Source organism: Castor canadensis, chromosome 1, assembly GCF_047511655.1.
Source record: "Castor canadensis chromosome 1, mCasCan1.hap1v2, whole genome shotgun sequence".
In the NCBI taxonomy this organism is placed as follows: domain Eukaryota; kingdom Metazoa; phylum Chordata; class Mammalia; order Rodentia; family Castoridae; genus Castor; species Castor canadensis.
This window is the reverse complement of record NC_133386.1, coordinates 156,608,915-156,630,148: the sequence shown is the minus strand read 5'-3', so window position 1 is coordinate 156,630,148 and position 21,234 is coordinate 156,608,915. Positions and strand designations below refer to the sequence as shown.

Genomic DNA, 21,234 nt, shown 5'->3' with positions numbered 1-21,234 from the left:
GGAGTGAAGGGAAATAGAATAGAGGAATTTCAGTGAGTAGCATGGAGTCTGGCCCTTAGGTAGATTTTTAGGTGGTTGTTTTTTGCTGCTAGAAGTGAACTCAGGGCCTTCTAAGCACGTTTTGTACCACTGAGCTACATCCCCAGACTCCTACAGGTTCTTAGTATAAATTTGTATAAATTAAGGAAACCAATCAGTATAGCAAATATTTCTGAGATTCCTAGCCTCTGCACTAGGCAAATAATACAATAACTTAATATCTAGAAATTTTAGTGTAGAAAAATCTGTGGACAGAACATGAAAAACCAAGCGACTCGAGTGGACGTGTGGCTCAAGTGGTAGAGCGCTTCCCTAGCAAGTGCAAGACCTGAGTTCAAACCCAAGTATTGCCTAAAAGGAGGAAAAAAACCCAGCAAAAACCAAGCAACTGTATGGAAACTGAAGAATCCTAAGAAACACAAATAAAAGAAAACCTAAATGGATAGGTATCCCAACTTCATGTGAAAGTTCTCCCCAAATCGATATATAGAGTCAATGCAATTCTAGTAAAAATTCTAATTGGTTATTTGGGAACTTTTTAAGTTGATTCTGCAGAAGACTAAGAATAATCTTGATATTCTTACAGAAGAAAAATAGGTACAGGGACTTGTTCTACCAAATGTCAGTACTATAGTAATTAAGATTCAGTGTCTTTAGGTAAGACACCTAAAAAATTAGCTAGCATTTGTTGCCCTCAACACAGAGAAACTAAAGCAGATATCTTAAAAGCAACTGAGGCCAATAGGAAAAGGGGAACAGGTACTAGAGAAAAGGTGAGATCAAAAAGAATTAACCTAGAAGGTAATACCCACGCACAGGAAATCAATGTGAGTCAATGCCCTGTATAGCTATCCTTATCTCAACCAGCAAAAACCCTTGTTCCTTCCTATTATTGCTTATACTCTCTCTACAACAGAATTAGAAATAAGGGCAAAATAGTTTCTGCTGGGTATTGGGGGGGGGAGGGAGGGGGCAGAGTGGGTGGTAAGGGAGGGGGTAGGGGCAGGGAGGAGAAATGAACCAAGCCTTGTATGCACATATGAATAATAAAAGAAAAAGGGAAAAAAAAAAGATTCAGTGTCTTAAGCCAGGCTTTGGTGGCTCATACTTGTAATTATGGCTCCTTAGGAGGCTGAGATTGGAAGGATTGAGTTTTGAGGCCAGCCAGGCAAATAGTTCGAGAGAGCCCCATCTCCAAAATAACCTGAGTAAAATGGACTGGAGGTGTGACTCATGTGGTAGAGCACCTGCTTTACAAGGGCAAAGCAATGAGTTCAAGACCCATTCCCCTTCCCCACAAAGACAAAAGATTTACTGTCTAAATATCTATACTTGGCATAGGACTGATATACTAACCCATGAAACAGACTAAAAGGCTTAAAATCATATTCACATATTTGAAATACAGAGTAAGAGGCATGACATAACTGAAGGAAGGAGAATTCAGAGTCAAATGATTATATGGGGAAAAAAATGAAATTGTGTCCTTACCAAACAAAATTTCCCAGTGGATTATAGACCTAAATGCAAAAGACAACTGTAAAACCTGAGAGATTTGTTCTAAACTAAGACTGATTAAAAAAAAGAAGAAAAGAAAAACCTGTAATCCTAGCTAATTAGGAGGCAGAGATCTAGAGGACTGCAGGTCAAAGCCTGTCCCAGGCAAATAGTTCTGGAGATCCTATCTCGAAAATACCCAACACAAAACAGGGCTGGTGTAATGGCTCAAGTGGTAGAGTGCCTGTTAGCAAGTGTGAGGTCCTGAGTTCAAACCTCAGTACCACACACATATATACACACACGCACAAAATAAACAAAACCTACAGAGATAAATGTAGGAAAGAATCTTTATGGACTCAGACTACGCAAACATTTTTAAACGACACAAATGGAGAGCTGACTAATTTGACTATATTAAAATTAAGAACTTTTACATAAGACACTGTGAAGAGAGTGTAGAGGAAATATACAAACTTAGACAAAATATCTGCAACATCATAACTGACAAAAAATCAGTATTAAAACCAGTAAATAGAACATTGGGCAAAATGTAAGCATTAAAAAAAAGGAAACAAAATTTGCTTAATTCATTTGTAATCCTAGAGAGAAAATTAAGACCATAGTAAACACCATTTTCATCTCATTAGATTGACATAATTTCAAATGATTTGAAATTCATGGGAATTTTAAACAGTGCTTGTGGCTAGAGGGTCATTTATTCATTTTTGGGAAAGTTTGACTTTATTTCATCAATTTATGTCCTCCCTTCTACATCTAGAGATAGATGTAGAGAATTCATAGTAGGAGACGTGCAAGAATGTTTTATTTTTATTTATTTATTTTTGAGACAGAGTCTTACTATGTAGCCAAGGCTGGTTTCAAACTTGTGGTCCCTCTGCCTCTGCTTCCCACGTGCTTGGATTATATGCATGTACCATCAAACCCTCATGCTAGAATGTTTATTGTAGAATTATAACTAAAAATTAGAAACAACCCAAATGTTGATAGGAGACAGAATAATTTGTTGTATTCACACAATAGAAAACACTTATATTGTAGTGAAAAATGAATGAACCTTACATGTACTGATTCATCTATAGCATGCATATATAGCGTGCATCAATAAAATGAATCTTAGAAACTGAAAAAATTGGAGGTTATATACAAAATTATATTTTGATAAACAAGGAAAACTTAAACAACATATAAACAGTATGTTGTTTAGGAATACACATACACACATACATGATAAAACTTTGGAGGGAAAAAGTAAAGGAATGGATAACACAATTCAGAGGAGGCAGCTTAACAGGAGACCATAGGAGTCCTCAGGGAGATGTTACTGGAAAAATTCTAGATCTGTGCTGCCAGTATGGCCACATGTGGCTATTTAACCAAACCTAGATTAAATTTAAAGTTGAGAGTCTTGCCAGACACTGGTGGCTCACGTCTATAATCCTAGCTATTTATTTGGGAGACTGAGATTGGAAGGATCATGGTTCCAGGCCTCAGGCAAACTGTTCATGAGACCCCCCATCTCCAAAATAACCATAGCAAAAATGGAATGGAGGCATGGTTCAAACTCTAGAGTGCCTACTTTCCAAACACAAAGCCCTGAGTTCAAACCTAAGCCCCACCAGAAAAAAAAAAAAAACACTCAATATTCTCAGTCCTGCTAGCCACAACTGAATTCTTAATAGCTGCATGTATTTGTGGCTATTGTATTGGATAGTGTACATGTAGATAATTCATATCATGGCAGAAAGCTTTGTTAGATAGTGCTGTTTTTTATTTAGTTTAAGTGGATAAGTTGGTTTACCAGTGTTTATTATTATTCAAAATTATAATGATTGCATATAATATATATAAATCATTATCAAATAACCTAGATTTGCTCACTCATAAAAATGATAAGATTGGACTTGATCTAAAACACTACTTCCTGCTAAAATTTTATTTTATGAAATGATGCTACAAAGCATTTCTCAGTGTGTCCTACATTTGAGCAGTGTCATAGGAGAGTAACCTTGATGATCATACACATCAGTCTCTTGAGTAAATATATTGTAGCACAGTAAAGTTAAAATTTTATTAAACTTCTCAGCCAGGCACCTGTGGCCTATGCCTGTAATCCTAGCTAGTCAGGAAGCAGAGATCAGGAGGATCATGGTTTGAAGCCAGCCCAGGCAAAAGATTTTGAGACCCTATCTAGAAAAAAAATCCAACACAAAAAAGGGCTGGTGGAGTGGCTTAAGGTGTAGGCCCTGAGTTGAAGCTCCAGCACCGCAAAGCAAAACAAAACAAAACTTCTCAGTTTTCCATTCTTACTGGTTTCCCCTGATTCTGAGGATTGAACCCTAGGCCTCATGCATGCTGTACCACTGAACTGCTCCCCTGCCCCTTTACTGATTTTTTTAAACAACAGTATAATTGCTTCAGTTTTAGAATCTCAGGCCAGTTTTCCTCCTTAACCAGGTCAAGGGTACCTTAGCCAGGTACCCTTTAGGTACATGACACTGTCTCAGGCACATCTCCTAAGATAATGTTACTGAAGAATTCTTGGTGTTGGAAGACCGTGGAGAATGGTGTCTATCTATGTCTTACTATCACACTAAGAAGATACTGTTTCATATATAATGAAAATAATAAAATTTTTACTACAACAGATAAAAATAGGTCTTTTTAAATGTGTTACAAACCAAATATTTGTAACATTTGGGTTTTCAAGCCCTAAGAAACTGGTTTTGCTGTCTTCTGACAAACTTTTAAAGCAGTTTTACAATTAAGTCAATTTTAATATAGCCCTTTGCAGCTCAATAACATTCTCTGGGGATGTTAAGCACATAGTATATAGCTTATAATTGGGGGGAAAAAAAGAAAAAATTTGTTTTGTTAATATGTATCTTCCAGGTGACAACAGTGCAGCCTTTAGTACATTTTTGTAGCATTTGGAGTTGGGATGACTTCATTCAATTTTGTTTAAACTGAATCACAGACAATGAATCTGAAACTCATCCATTAGTTTGCTGTATTTAATAGTGATCAATTCTTAATTTTGATGCTCAGTGTTATGGACCATAATTGCTTTCTGTATCTACTCTATTCATATACATATGTCTGCTTGCTAACTCCCACCCAAAGGACATACTTCAGCAAAGGCGTAACTTTTGCTAAGTGCTGTAGTGGGATACACTGATGAGTAAAAGATGATTCCGATCCTCAGGTTGTTTATAATCTCAGGCTTTTTCTTCTGTCAGATTCTTCATCATAGAATGACAGTCCCTCTTCCCTCTAATTTTCTACATCATTCTATACTCTTTGCTGAATTGTAGACTTAGCTTCTTCAGAAAGCCTTTCTGTAATTCAGATATGCTTTATGTCCATTCATCATTTCCTGCCTGTTCTTCATATTCTATACATATTCTGCTTTTTTAAAATACCTTTTTACATATGTTAATCATGAGATCCTCATACATAACCTGTTGTAGGCAGTTGAGCTATATCTTCCCCACCCCCAGAGGAAAAATTTAAGGCTCAGAAAGCAATAAAATGACCTATTGGCAGTCAACCCCATTTTTTCCCAATCTCCCCAAATTCTAGATACCCACTAACCTACTTTCTGTGGATATGCCTGTTCTGAATATTTCATATATATGGAATCATATAGTGTTTGACCTTTTGTGTCCCTTAGCATAGTATTTTCAAAGTTCATTTACACTATAGCATGGATTAGTACTTTGTTCCTTTAAATGGCTGAATATCCTACCTTATGGCTATGACACATCTTAGTAGGGTAAATTCATCAAATGATGGACATTTGGATTATGATTGGCTGTCATGAATAATGCTGCTGTGAGCAGTTATATAAATAAAAGGTTCTACATGGATGTATGATTTCATTTTTCTTGGGTATATACCTAGGAATGGAATTGCTGGGTCTTTTGGTAACTCTGTTTAATCTTTTAAAGAACTCCGCTGGGCGCTGATGGCCTGTAATGCTAGCTGCTCAGGAAGCAGAGATCAGGATGATCACAGTTCGATATCAGCCCCTGGCAAATAGTTCGTGAGACCCTATCTTGGAAGAGAGTCAACACAAGAAACAGGGCTGGTGGAGTGTCTCAAGTGGTAGAGCACCTGTGCAGCAAGCCTCGCAAGTGCAAGGCCCTGAGTTCAAACTGCATAAAACAAACAAAAGAATGGCAAGACTTTTCCAAAGCAGCAGCACCATTTTACCACTAGCAGTGGTATTATATGCATATAGGGGTTCTGATTTTTCCATATCTCATTTTGATTATGACCTGTCTTCTGTGAATCCTCCAACCTTTTTGTTCTTTTTCAAGATTGCTTTGGCTTTTCTGGGTCCTTTAAATTTCCATATGAATTTCAGAATCAGTTTGCAGTTTTTCTGGAGGAGGGTGTTGGTACTAGGGTTTGAACCCTGGGCATTGTGCATGCTAGGCAAGCACTCTAGCACTGGGCTACATCCCCAGCCCAATTTGCAAATTTTTATTTTAAAAAGCCAACTGAGGTTTTGATAGGGATTGTGTTGAATCTTTTGGGGAATATTGGCATCTTGACAAAATTCAGGTCTAAGATGTCTTTCTATTTATTTAGGGCTATTTTTTTTCTAGTTTTCAGTCTCAGTTTTGTACCCTGCAGTTGAATTTATTTCTAAGTATTTTATTCTGTTTCCAGAATATTAATAGACTTTATTTTTTCCTTTCATTAATCCTCATCACAAGTCTATAGCGTGGGTATTACTTCTCTTTGCAAATAAGTTCAAAGAACCATGGTAGTATTTCTGGGAGAACATATGGATGAATGCTCCTTATACAAACTGTATGTTTTTGTTTTCCCTTTGAAACCCAGGATGCAAGACCAGAAGGTTGGGTTGGAAAAGTCAAGGTGCCTCAAGTGAATGAGACATTCAGAAAAAATAATTGGATTTTGAATAGTGGTGAGAGTAGTGATACATCCTGTCCTGTCTCTTAAGCCTTCAGGCAGTTTGATTTAGCAGTTAAAGGCCAGGTCCTGAATTTGAGCTCAGGCTTAACTACTTTACTTGCTCTTGACTCAGCAAATTACATGGATTCTTGATTTCATTTTCTTCTTCTGTAAAACAGAGCAGCTGTAAGCCCTACTTATCTGTTAGGGTCAGAGTTTAAAAGATTTTGCTGGGGTGCCAGTGGCTTCTGACTATAATCCTAGCTACTCAGGAGTAGAGATCGGGAGGATCACAGTTCAAAGCCAGCCGGGGCAAGTAGTTTGTGCGATCCTATCTCGAAAAACTCTTCACAAAAAAGACTGGTGGAGTGGCTCCAGGTGTAAGCCTTGAGTTCAAACTCTAGTACCACAGGGGGAAAAAAAAGATTAAATCAAATACTCTTCATGCTTATAAAGTTCTAGGGTCTACTACACAGTAAATGTTTAGTAAATGTTACTGTAATTGTTTTGTTGTTTATAGCTTTGGTTTTATCCCTTGCTCTTTTTTCTTTTTTCAGTACAAGTTCAGGGATCTAACTGTGGAAGAACTGAAGAATGTAAATATGTTTTTCCCACATTTCAGATACTCCATGGACACCTATGGTAAGAATAATAACATCTAATCTTTGCTGCATTATTTGAGTCATTAATTATTTGGCCATAGAAAGCTACGAAAACATTGTTTCTCATTTCTCTTTTATCTCTGATGTTTAAAAACATCAGACTTTTGGTTTATGAAGAAATTTAAGTTAATACAGTGCAGTATATTTTATGTTAGCTTTTTATTGCTATTGGAACAAATTACATAAATTTAGTGGTTTAAAAAACATAAATTTGCTATCTTACAGTTCTGTAGTCTAAAAGTCTAGCACAAGTTGTGAAAGCTTAGATGTTTGAGCTAAAAATCAAGCTGTCAGCAGGTCTTTGTTCCTTACTGGAGGCTCTTGGGGAGAATCTTTTTCCTTGCCTTTTTAATTTCTGGAGGTCTTCCACAATTCCTTGACTCTTGGTCTCCTTTCTTCATTTTTAAAACCAGCAGCTTTGCACACCTGTAACCATTATTCTGTATTCAAATCTCCCTCTACTACAGATGGGAAAGTTCTCTGCTTATAAGGACCTGTGTGATTAGATTAGACCTACCCCAAGAATACTGGGTAATTTTCCCATCTCAAGAGTCCTTATTTGAATCACATCTGAAAAGTCCCTTTGCCAAGTCAGATAATATATTCACAGATCTCAAGCATTGGGATATGGGCATCTTGGAGGGCCCTTATTCTGCCTACTACCTGATTCTAAATATGATAACTATTATTATTTGCTGTGCTGGGCTTGAACTCAGGGCCTTCACCTTGAGCCACTCCACCAGCCCTATTAATAATAAATAGGCCCTATTTTTTTGAAGGGTTTTTTGAGATAGGGTCTCACAGAACTATTTGCTCCAGCTGGCTTCAAACTGCGATCCTCCTGATCTCTGCCTCTTGAGTAGCTAGGGTTATAGGCGTGAGCTACTGACACCTGTAAAAATTCTAAATTACTAATAACAAAATTAATTCACTTAATAGAGAGGATCTGGATTATCTAAGATTTTACTTTGTTATCTTTCAAAAAAACTTTTTTACCACAACCCACTGTTCAAAGCAATATTTTACATCATAATCTTATAAACACATAACTAAAACACTTGTCAATTCTGGTATTTTCTTTGTTGTTTCATCTCATTTAAAAATAAACTGGTTTAAGACTTCCTAAATTGATTTCAAGACCCACAAAGAAGTCAAGATGCAGTTTGGAAAAACTTCTTTTTTCTACCTAAATATGTTTTTTTTGTTTGTTTTTTAAATTTTTTATTTTGGAGGTGTTGAGAGTAACTTGGCAAGGCTCTGGAGTGGGACTGAGCTAGGGCACCAGGAAAGGAACCTTGGAGAGTTGCAGAGCTTTGCATGTCTGCGGTTGTCATGAAGACTTTGAGGACACAGGACTCAACAGAATAAGAACCCTTTTCCTCTCTCCTTCTGAGATTTTACTTGGCTAAGTAGTGAGTGCAGCTTTCCCATCTGTCCATGTGGAGCAACCAGACTTTGGAGGCACCCCCCCCCCCCAATTCCAGCAGCCTCCAACAGGCTGCCCATCCCCCTTGCAGAAGGTACAGTTCAGAGATGGGAGCCAGCCCTCTGTATATACTTTTTGCAGAGTATGTCCTAGTTTAGTTGAAATCTTTGGCCTGCACACTGGCAGGGCTCTGTTACAGTTGTTTTTGACTGGATTGGAAGGGGTGACCTGCTTCAAAAACTCGGGCCTGAGGCTTCCACGTCTACCGTGAATAAATAGGGCTGGGCTCTTGAGAGTCCTCCAGCAATAGCGTGGCCTTCTATCCAGCATCAGAACCTCAGCTTCTGATAGACACCCCCGATCTATAGAAGTATGTTTTAAGTTTGAATTAGTTTGAGTTAAGGAATTGTATCTAATTCACATTTATGTATTAAACATCCTGAGGAGTTACTGAGAAATAGCCAATTGTATATGGGGAAGAAATTAATTAGATTCTGATTTATTTGTGTCTGCCACCCTCCCTTTTTTGTTGGGGATAGAATCCAGGCCCTTATGCATGCTGGCAAGTGGTCTACCACTGAGTTAAATTCACAGGCCCTGACCTGTCTTGATTAGTACTTGTTTATTTTGTGCTGCAAAAATGCTTAGAATGAAGTATATGATAGCTGGTATTTATTGAATGTTAGATATGCTCCCAAATGTTTCATCTACATTATCTTACATTTTTGTTACAACTAAAGTTGTGAGATATTATCATCTTCATTTTTCAGATAAACTGAGGCTCAGATATTTTCAATAACTCACTAAAGATTACACAGCAGCTGAGCATGGTATTACATGCCTGTAATCCCAGCATTTGGGAGACAGGCAGTATTATCATTAGTTTGAGGACAGCGTGGACTTCATATGAGTTCCAGGCCAACCTGGGCTATCTAGTGAATCTGATATGCAGATGTTTTCAGATGTTGGGGTGCTTAGTCCACTGTGAGATTGAAAGCAGAGGTGGATTCCAGTAGCAGAGAGGTCAGTAAGATTTTATTTGTAGAGAAGAAAAGAGAAAGACTGCATGGGGGTATGCAGTGGGACCCAGAAAACCAGTGGTCCCCTGGGTCAAGTTGGGTTTTAAAGCCTTTTTTTGTATTGCCTGAGGGCGGAGATGTCTCTCAGGTGCAAACAGATGTTTCCTGGGAAGAAGTGTCTCCTTGGCTATTTATCACCTTTTGGGACCTCCTGCAGTCTGCCCTTCAAGTCCCCCCTTCTCAATGATTGCACTAACTGCTGTTAGGGATAGGGACAATGAAGTCTATTCAGTGACTGCTTCCTGCTGACAGGGGGCGATGAAGGGGCCCGCAGCATCAGGTTTGACCACGAGAGGGATTTAGGGATCATAGGTGATCATAGGTCATTTCCATCTCTATCAGGGGTATCTGTAGTTTGATGGATTCTAGGCAAGAGGAAACAATCTTGACAAGTAAGTTTAAAATGCAAGGCCCAAACCCAAGTAAGAGAATAATGGCAACTATAGGCCCCAGAAAGGGTAGGAACCATGTCCTGGAGGGGAGCCAGGATTTTATTTGGTCCTCTACCTGTGTGGATATTTGAGTTTTGAGGGACTGTTTTCAGAGCCACTTAACCTGTTGGAGAATGTAGTCTGCACGTTTCTCTACAATGCCTGAAGTGTTTATATATGTGCAACAGGAAGTATTGGCGATGGCACATACCCCTCCTTGTTTAGCCAAAAGAAAATCTAGGGCTAGGCAGTTGTCCATGACCATACAGGCAAGGGATGGCAAAGACCTTGGCAAGGTCTTCCTGGTGTGAGGTGCCCTGTACTACTTTGGTCAAGTTTTTTGCAGTTACATGACTGGCAATCACCCACAGCTTATTCCAGCTAGTGCTGCAATCAATGCTTTTATCCCTAAAACTATTAGAGTAACCTCTCTTTTGAGTTTAAAATTTCCCCTAGATCACATGATAAAAGCGAGAGCACACAAGGGAGGGGTGAGGATAGGTAAGACACCTAAAAAATTAGCTAGCATTTGTTGCCCTTAATGCAGAGAAACTAAAGCAGATACCTTAAAAGCAACTGAGGCCAATAGGAAAAGGGGAACAGGTACTAGAGAAAAGGTTAGATCAAAAAGAATTAACCTAGAAGGTAACACCCACGCACAGGAAATCAATGTGAGTCAATGCCCTGTATAGCTATCCTTATCTCAACCAGCAAAACCCCTTGTTCCTTCCTATTAATGCTTATACTGTCTCTACAACAAAATTAGAGATAAGGGGAAAATAGTTTCTGCTGGGTATTGAGGGGGGGGAGCGGGAGGGGGTGGAGTGGGTGGTAAGGGAGGGGGTGGGGGCAGGGGGGAGAAATGAACCAAGCCTTGTATGTACATATGAATAATAAAAGAAAAATGAAAAAAAAATACATTTAAAAAATAAAACAATAAAATAAAAATTGGAAAAAAAATAAATAAAAAAATAAAATTAAATGTAAAAAAATAAATAAATAAATAAAATTTCCCCTAGATCATGTGGGGTGTAAACCATTAGGGGCTGGTTTAGGACCAGTTTTTGAGCTTCAGGCACTAGAAGGCTAACTGTAGTAACTGCTTAAAGACATCCTGGCCATCCCTTGGCTACCTGATACAATTCTTTACTTAAGTAGCCCTCTGACTGGGGAGTGATGCTCTGAAGCTGAGTCACCACTCCCAGGGCAAATCCTCCCTTTTCATAGACATATAATTGAAACTTGTCTTGTACTGGGAAACCCAGGATGGGAGCTGTCATAAGGGCCTTTCTTAACTGGTGGAATGCATTTTTTGACTTGTCATCCCATTTAATAAAAGGCTGGGGATCCTTCTGTGCTTCCTTAAGGATCTGATATAAGAGTTTGGCTAGGTCTGCATATCCTGGGATCCAAATTCTACAGTATCCAGTCATTCCCAAAAAGGCCCTCAATTGTTTTAGAGTCTTATGTAGAGGAAACATCAGGATCGGACAGATTCTATCTTTTCCTAGAGCCCTCATTTCTTTCTCCAGGACAAGACCTAAATATATAACCCTAGACTGACAGACACAATTGGGCCTTTTCTTTAGAGAAACTTCTCTAAAGAAAAACTTACTAAACTTCTGCTAGGAAGTTTAGTAAGGATTCAGTGGCTTACGAGATGACAGGCTCAATCAGTCCACAGAGGAGGAGGTCATCTACATACTGTAGTAGAGTAGCTTGTAGATATTGCCACTCTGCCAAGTTTTGAGTTAGAACCAACCCAAAGAGATGGGGGTTGTCTCTGAATCTCTGGGGGAGGACAGTCCAGGTGATCTGTCCAGCCTTTCATGTGGGGTCCTCAAAGGCAAAGATAGGTTGACTTTTAGGGTGTAAGAGAATGCAAAAGAAGGTGTTCTTTAAGACCAGGACAGAGTAGTATGCAGTACCTTGGGGCATTTGGGCTAAAAGCATATGGGGATTTGGATCTATGGGAGAGGCAGTACTGCTTCACTGATAAGGCAGAGATCTTGGACTAGCCTCCATTTATTAGGTCCCTTCCTGACACCAAGGAGTGTTAGGGAAACGCCACTTGCAAAAGAAAGCTCATGACAGAATTTCATGTCCAGCAAGCAAAGTTTAATCACAGGCTCAAACTGCCAGGCTGCCCATGAGAGTGGTGCAGCAGCTGACTCTGAGGCAGGGAGGTTTTTATGTATACCTTGTATGAGAGAATGAGGAAGTGGGTGATGTGAAAAATTTACTGAGGTCGTTGGGGCGGAAAGTTCTCAATTGAGCAAGGGGTCTCTGGTGCATATCTTCTGAGAACTGACAACTGACAACTGACAGTTGTTTTCATTAAGGTGTGTTTTCCAGGAGAAGAAGGGTGGTTTTATCATTAATGAAGGGGGCACAATGGAGATCAGAATGGAGACCAGCCGGGCCCAAAGTGGAGGCACTTTTGCCTGCATATTTCTATTAAGGAGTATTATATGGGCTGGAGCATTCTATTAGTAGTCCCTGTCCCTTTAAGTATTTGATTGTGGGAATTAGTCCCTCCTTAATTTCTGGTCTTAAAGGATATTGTTTTTGGTGGGGAAACCTAGAAGGGTCCTAGAGATGAATTAGAACTGGGACCGCTGTTTGTGCCTGTCCCATGGTATGTTCATCCGTCCACACTGTGGGGTCTACTTGTTCTTCTGTCAGTGGCAAGCAAAAGTACTCTCCTGGGGGTAAAAGGAGCTGTACCCCCAATTTAGATAGACGGTCTCGCCCTTCTATCTAGCAGAGGAGTAGGGGTTTCTGGGACAATTAAAAAGGAGTGACAAGTGGAAATCTCCCCAGGAGCAGGCCAGAGGCTGAGTGAAATAATGCTCTAGGGGCTGGCCTGATATGCCCAGGACAGTAATTTTTTTGGAGTACTTGAGTCCGGGTGAGAAAGGAATAGCAGAAATGCTGGCTCCAGTATCGATAAGGAGGCTGTTGACCTTGTGTTTTTCAATAGTATCACCTGGGTTCCTCTGCTTTTATGGTGATCACAGGAGCCTGAATGGAAAGCCCTGGCACCTGTCATTGGGTGGGAGGCCTAAGGGAACTGAGGACAGTGTGCCTTCCAATGATTTTCCCAGCAAATGGGGCAGGGTCCTGGAGGTGGCTTCATCTGCGGGCACTCCCTCCTAAAATGGCCTGTCTGTCCACATTGAAAACAAGTCCTTGGATTTGGACTCTGCCCTGGGGGAACCTTTCTGAGTGCTGTGATCAGGGTCTCCTGCTGTTATCCTTTCTCTTTTCCCTCTCCAGGTCCTTCTTTTATTTTTCTAAGTCCCTATTATAGTATACAGATGTGACTACACAGACCAATTGGTCTAGATCTCTTCTCCCTTCAGCCACTGGTTTCTGAAGCTTTCTACAAATATCTGGGGCTGACTGTGTTAGAAATTTATCTTTTAGGATGATCTCCTCCTCCTGTGACTCTGGTACAATGTTGGTATGCTTTTGTAAAGCATCCTTAAGTCTCTGTAGAAAAGCTACTGGGGTTTCTAAGGGTCCTTGTTGTACAGCCGTGACTTGGGAGTAATTTAGGGGTTTTGTCTTGGCTCTCCTTAGACCCTCAAGAATGCAGTGGATGAAGTGGTTACAGGTCCATTCATCCTTGTTATTTTCAGGGTCCCACTTAGGGTCATACCTAGGTACTGCCTGATCTCCTGTGGGAATTGGGAATCGGGATTCCCTTTTAGGTATCCAGTGCCTCTGTCTTCCTCCTCTAAGGGCCCAGTCTGAGATAGGCCTGTAGGGCCACATTTATCTAAGTGATAATCATCCCTGGCTGCAGTTGCCTAATCTAGTACTTGCTGTTTCTCCAGGGAAGTGAGGCCTGTCCCTTCCAGGAATTAAGTGGATGGGGTAAAGTCCTGTGGGACTGTGTTGGAGGTGTGAGGTAGCTGGGTAAGGGGGCATCAACCAATCTCCTCAGGGTGGGATATATCCTGTGGCTCCCCTGGAGATTTGATTTCTGCCGCAGGGGAGGCCGCCTTTGACATTGTTGCGGGCCCTTGGGCATTTGATGGTTTTTTTGGTTCTGGTTCCTCAAGGGAGTTTTGGGGCTTTTTGTAAAGGGTCACCATGGACTGGGTATCTAGCCTGCATTTGCTCAGCCATTTTGGGTGGTCTCTTAGGAAAAAGAAAAATTGAATATATGGGACTTTAGTCCACTTTCCCTCCTTTTTAACAGAACATATCTAGTTGAAGAATGGTATTATAATTAATGCTCCCTCCTTCTGGCCATTTTTTCCCCATCTCCCAGAGGATACTGTGGCCAGACCTGGGTGCAGTAAAACTTGAGTCACTTTTGTTGAAGACTTTCTGGAACAAGGTTGTTCCAGTGTTTTAGTAAGCAGGCGAGAGGGGATCCTTCTGGGATCCTAGAAGCTTGATTCCCAATCTAAAAAGGAAAGCAAGGGAAAATTGATCAGGGGTTTTCTCCTTTTACCTAGGTGTCCCCAGGTGAGGAGATCCTCTAGATGGGAGAGGATATCCCTCTCTCCCATCCTCTCCTGCCACTGCCACCTGTGGCTAGGGTCATGGGGAAGACATGTAGGTACATCTGGCTGCAGCCACCTGGCCAGAATGACCCTGATGAATTTTTTTGCCTGTTTGTCTTGCTTTGCCTATTTGCCTTGCGACCCAGGTGCCTGGTTGTCCTCTACCAGCTGAAGGCTTGTAATGTAATAAGAACTCTTATCAATGAGGGGCTCTAAAGTAACCAGGAGGGCTTGCATGGCCAGAGGGAGGATCCCTGTGGAGGCATGGACAGGGACTTTTGATGAGGTAGACTTTTGTCCCCCTGTATATCCTGTGAGACATATATTTTCTATGAAAAGAGAGGGAGTGTCTGAAAGCATTTGTTGTTGTTGTTGTTGCTGCGGTAAGGGACAAAAATGGAGAAGAGGGGTTGAGGTCTCTATCCTCTTAACTCTTTTGTTTTTCCCCTGAGGGCAGATTACAGGAACCTGCTTAACCATATCAGCCAGATGCCTAACAAAGACAGTTAAGCCCAAGTTAGAGAGTAGCACTTTTGGTGTACTGAACTGAAATGAGAGCTGCAAGAGACACAGGAGCTCTTGAGGACATAGTCTTAAGGATTAGGTTTTGAACAGGGGATGTAGGGATCTCTCCCAGACTCAGTTGAAGAAGGAAATCCACTGCTGTTTAGGACAAAGAGGGTAGCCACTCATCCTGATCTACTTGGAAAAGAAGAAGGAGAAGCTGAGGGTTGTGGGAAAGAAGAGTTTCCAGACTCAACGCATGAGGGATTATTAGTCATCACTGCTGTCCGGGTCGATCCTGCAAGGGGTGATCTCCATTCTGAGGCCACAGGAACTGAGAAGAAAGTGTAGGGATCTGATTGTCTGTCTGCTGTGGTCATGGCTGGGGGTGGGGTTCCCATACTTAGCCACCTTTGGAGCCTCAGGGTGGGTTATTAAGTTGCATCTTCAGACTTCGGGTCTCACCAGAGAGTTGCCACTGGCCAGAGCACTCTTACAGCTTGAAGACAAACTTTCCTTTTCACCGGCTGTTTTCAGACCTCCTCCTTAGCTGGTCAGATCTGAAAGGGAGAGAGTTTAAGGAGGGAGGGAGCCGAGAGTTGAGAGGAAGAAAAGCCTTGGTGCACTGAAGCATTAGGCAGTCCCTGATTTCTCAGGTTCCCTGCCTTAACAGCTGTAGAGGGTTTGGAGCTTTTTCCCAGGTTTCCAAGGGAGAAACTCTCCTTAGCAAAAGAGAGAGAGAGAGAGAGAGAGAGAGAGACAGAGAGACAGAGAAGAGAGAGAGAGAGTGTTGGCCTGAGAGATCCACCATAGCTAAGTCATTGTGGGGGCTCTGTGGGAGGACAGACTCCATTGTAGTGCTGGACTATCACAGCCACTTCTGGGTAGTCCCTTCCAGTTTGGCGCAACCTCTACCAACCTCAGGTGAAGAAGTGTCTCTTCATGGTCGCCAGATGATACGCAGATGACATGCAGGAATTTTCAGGTGTTGAGGGTTCTTGGTCTGCTCTGAGATTGAAAGCAGAGGTAGACTCCAGAAGCAGAGGTCAGAAAGATTTTATTTGTAGAGGAGAGAAAAAAAAGGCTGTATAGGGTCATGCAGTAGGACCTGGAAACTGGTGGTCCTCTGGGTCAGGTTGGAAATAGGTTTTTATGGCCTTTTTTTGTATTGCCTGAGGGCGGAGATGTCTCTCAGGTGCAAACAGATGTTTCCTGGGAAGGAAAAGTATCTCCTTGGTTAATTATCACCTTTTGGGACCTCCTGCAGTCTGCCCTTCAAAACCCTGTCTCAAAAAATAAATTAGAAATTAAAAATGAATAAATAAGTAAAATAAATTATACATCTAGTAAGGAATAGAGTTGAAGTATGTCTGTCTTGCACTCTGCTTGAAGATGGCTTATTTTCATAAAATGTTTTTCTTCATCATATAGACATGATGCTTTGTTGTACCAAATTAATTCTTAATTCTTTTTAAAATATCTCTCTATCTACAGAAAGCTCTGGTACCATTAAACTTTTGAATTATAGGATTAATGTTGTCAGTGTTCATTTTATTGTCAGAGAAAATGATAGCCATGCATCATAATCACTTGTATTTTTTTTTTTGTGGCACTAGGGATCAAACCCAAGGCCTCATACATACTGATATACACTCTACCACTGAGCTGCATCCTTAGTTCCTACTTTAGAGGATACATGTTCACACTTAGAGTGTCCAGCACATTTCTAGGTTATTCTCTGTCCTGAGTAGTAATCTTCACTCCTTTCTGTTTTCATTTTTGCCTTGAGTAGTTGCTTCACCTAGTGTTACTTTCACTCATGTAGTTCAGGGTAAATGTTTGTACTTAGGTGCATTCTTGGCCTTGGGTTCTATGTCAGCCTGTGCTATGGTAAGAATGTTCGTGTCACCACACTCCGCCCCTGCCCCAAATTGTATGATGAAGTCCTCATTCACAGATGATGACATTAGGAGGTGGGGCTTTTTTGGAGGCTCTTTGGCAAAGCCCTCATGAATGGGACTAGTGCCCTTGTAGAAAAAGTCTGAGAAAGACTCTTACCTCTTTCACCATGTGAGGACACAGCATAAAGATGGCAGTCTACGAATTATGAAGCAGGCCTTCCCCAGATACTAAATCTGCCAGCACCTTGATCTTGGATTTCCCAGCCCCTGGAACTGTGAGAAATGAGTTTGTGGTGCTTGTAAGCCACCCAGTTTATGGTACTTCATTATAACAGCCTGAACAGAGTAGGACAGCCTAGTTTCCTCTTTCCCCATTCTAACAGGTCATCAAAATCTATGTAGAAAATTTTCTTCTGCCCTAATAGGATAGTTACTGAGGTATTAAACAGACTACGTTCCAAGGCAGTTTATTGTGTGAAACCAGAGCAGTGTTTCCTGTATTCAGTTCTAGGATTAGGGCATTAGCTCTCCACCAGTCTGGGTCTAATTATTGATGGGAAAGGTGAAATCTCAAGGATGTAAATTTTGAAAAAAGATTGAAAATGATGGAGTAAAGAAATCAAGGGAGATAATTTCTGATCTTTCTAAAGAGTTGTTTTAAAAAACAATGCTAACATTTTTCTTCAATTATAAAGCTGATTATAACTGATTTGCTACATATGACAATTATTTAATACTGTCCCCACACTATATACTATCTTCTTATTCTGAAAGTCACATTTTTTCCATCTCAGCATCCACACTAGACAAGTTACATTCTTCTTAAGAGGGGAGAGTGGGCCAAGAACTTGGGATTTCAGAATCAAAATTCTCTGTTCTTTTAACTATTTTTACTGCTTTCTAAGTAAACAACATCTAGTAATTTTCCCTTGTTGACATATGTCTTGATCCTGGTATTTTGAAATTGTGGGATATGTGCTTGTGTATACATATGTGCACTTACACACTTTTAATAGTGTTCTTTCTACTTCTGATGACATTTTTGGGACTTTCTCTTCTTTACAGTTTTTAAAGATAGTTCCCAGAAAGACCTGCTGAATTTTACTGGCACTATTCCTGTGATGTATCAGGGTAAGTATGGGAATGGAGAAAATGGGAGTTTCCTTTAAGAGTAGTTCATTTAATAAGAATGTATATTTGTTTATGCCATGACATTCTCAAAGTTCTCTCTCTTTCTCTTTCTCTCTCTGTCTCTCTCACACACATGCACACAATCTGTTCAGGACCTTACTGGATCTGGTAGCATTCTGTGTAAGTTAAAAAAGACCTAAATTAACATCAAAATTAAATTCAATTCAACAAATACATATCATCAACTGTGTGCCCACTACTTTGGGAGTATCTGAGGTAGAGAGAAGAGCATGCAGACACAGACTTGCCTTTGGGGAGAGTTATCTGTACTTTCTGTAGCAGAGATCCCACCTTTTTCTTCATTACATCTGTGTTTTGTTCCTCACCATCTCCTTCTACGTGATGTAGCACTATTTGTGTTCCATTGAAGAAACTGCATCTTAGCCTGGTCAAGACCACACAGCTAGTGTTGGTATAAAACTTCAAACTAAAATTTTGAAACACAGGGGTCATTAAACATTTTAGGGTGACCTGATAGGTTAAAATAGCTAAGAATTTGTTCAGAAAGGAAGAAAAAAATCACTAATTTCCCCTCTACTTAATTCTTCTCATTTGTCTAGACTTACTTATTCCTGTGTTCCCCTTTCAGTATGATTTGAAACTTTTGTTCCAAAACACTTCTCTGAAGTAGTGTCCAAATGCCACTATTAACAGTTCATTCTTGGCCTGGTGTGATGCCTGTAATCCCAGCACTCCAGATGCTGAAGCAGTAGAATCACAGATTTAAAGCCAATCTGAGCTACATGCCGAGAGCCTGTCTCAAAAAGAAAAATTTCATTCTTTTAAAATGAAAGTAATCATAGGAAGGATAACATTCAAAAATCACTAATACAGTGCTATACTTACTAGAAATTCTCAGTAAGTTTTATTGATTGATTTAGTTTAGTTACTGAAGGAAAAGCTTAAGAAAAAATAAGCTTACTGGTCATTTGAAAGAAGCAGTACACTGAAAAAAGGGCTGAGAAGAATCTGGAAACCAAACAGAGAGGACAGTGGTGCTTGCTGTCTTTCAGAAAGTGTTCAGCATGGTACAGTGGTTATATGTTGCCTAAAAGAAACCAGCATTTTGAGAGACTTCTTTCAAAGTCGGTTTTTCATTTTTTTTTCTTTTGTGGTAGTGAGGATCAAACCTATGGCCCAGCTCTACAACTTAAGCTATTTCCCCAGCTTTTATTTGTGTTTAGTTTTTCTGATAAGGACCTCACACTAACTTTGCTCAGTCTGGCCTTGAACACTTGATCCTCCTGCTTCCACTCCTCGAGTTGCTGGGATTACAGATAAGTGCAGCCATGCCTAGCTTATAGTAGGTATTTGTTTATGGTAGTTCCTAGACCATCACAAACCCTCCTTATTTTCTCCTCTCCCAGGTGATGACTTATTGTAAGTCAGGTTTTGTTTGGTCTCTGACTCTTTGTATGTCCCATCACGACACCTCCTTCAGCACTGGGAGGCATTCAAGAAATATATAGGAATAAATTTGTTTTTATGCAGAGGAATGTGATTGGAGACAGAGCACTAGCCAGAGGCTCTGTGCAGAGCTTGCACAGGGAGGGAGGCAGAACAGGCATAGAGCTGATTTTTCCTTTCCTTCCTTGTTTCTCTCTTGTCAAGCTCTCAGCACATTTTCTGACTGCCTAGAGAATTTCACTCAGATCAATTCCTTATTACTTGCATTTACCTTGATTACATTTTAGGAAGAAAGGAAGGGAATAGGAAAGAGAAAAAGGAGAAGGCAGTGGAAAGAAATTGATTAAGATAATTCATTCTGAGAGAAAAAGGTAATTCTTACCTACCCTAATGGTTTCAAAGGTAGTTTCATATTACCAGAGACGCTTATAAATTCAGTTTCTAGAGTATGGGGAGGTAACATGAGAATATAAATGTTTTTTTTCTCTCTCTTCTTCTTCTTTTTAGTGCTGAGGATCAAATCTAGGGCCTCTCAAATGCTAGGCAAGCACTCTGCCAGCCCCAAGAAAGGGTTATCTTAACACCGTCAGTGACATGCCCTTCATTGGCACTCTCCCTGTTATGCCCAGTCTTCCTAAAGTAGTAATGCTACGTGAAATGTCTTTCTTTTTTTCAGTACACTTTTATTTTTTCCATTGCTTTTAACTACATTTTTGTCAACTCAGTGTGAAATGCACATTAGTTATTTCCTGCTGGTGTATTATGTTTCTCATCTGTAAAGTAGGCCAGTAATAGAGCCTATCTCATAGTGTTGTGAGGATTAAATGAATTATAGTGAGTAAAGCTCTTGCCTTAGTGCCTGACCCATAGTAAATACTAAATTACATTGGCTTTTTAAAAATATTTATTAATATAAAAATACATGCTACAAAAATTTTTAAGCAATTAGAAATTGAAACAATTTCCTGTAGAAATTTTCTGAATTATTTCTTATTGTCCCTCCAAGATTGTGTTAAGGTCATGATAACACTTTTTCCTCATACTCTCATTCTTTAGTGATATGTATCATCTTGATAAAATTGTACCCATCCAGCTGGGCACTGGTTGCTCATCCCTGTAATCCTAGCTACTTAGGAGGCAAAGAACAGGAGGATTGAGGTTCAAAGCCAGCCTGGGCAAATAGTTTATAAGACCCTATCTCAAAAAACCCTTCACACATATAGGCTGGTGGAGTGGCTCAAGGTGAAGGCCCTGAGTTCAAGCCCCAGTATCCAAAAAAATTTTTTTGCCCATCTAAACTTTATTAATAATTTATCTAATTTAGATTATAATCTTATTATAGAATGACTTTAAACTTGAGGACTCTATAGGTGCTGAATTGCTAAAATCCAAGCAGGAAGGGCATTCGCTGACAGGAAAGAAGGAAGATGAGGGTAGAAAACATCAGGGTCACCAGGTGCTTTCCAGACACGGGCTGTCAAGGTGCATGAATGCTACTGAGGGGCATTGGTGGAGGCAGCAGAGTACTGTTATTATTTTTTCTTTCATGGTGCTAGAGTTTGAACTCAGGGCCTTGTGCTTGCTAGGTAGGTGCCCCAGCGCTTGAGCCATGCCCCCAGCCCTCTTTTAC

At 40.2% G+C, this 21,234-nt stretch overlaps 1 protein-coding gene across 5 annotated transcripts in view; it reads left to right on the top strand.

Annotated features, from left to right (window-relative positions):
* Positions 1 to 21,234, top strand: part of Uevld (UEV and lactate/malate dehyrogenase domains) — a 65,574-nt gene that overhangs the window by 1,437 nt on the left and 42,903 nt on the right. For all 5 annotated transcript variants that reach the window (XR_012435899.1, XR_012435898.1, XM_020180182.2 and 2 more), the window contains exons 2-3: positions 7,041 to 7,125; positions 18,072 to 18,137. Coding sequence is in view for 3 of the 5 variants with exons in the window: in XM_020180182.2 (XP_020035771.1) it covers positions 7,041 to 7,125; positions 18,072 to 18,137 (151 nt within the window). In the remaining 2 variants the exon portion in view is untranslated. The remainder of the gene's footprint in view (positions 1 to 7,040; positions 7,126 to 18,071; positions 18,138 to 21,234) is intronic.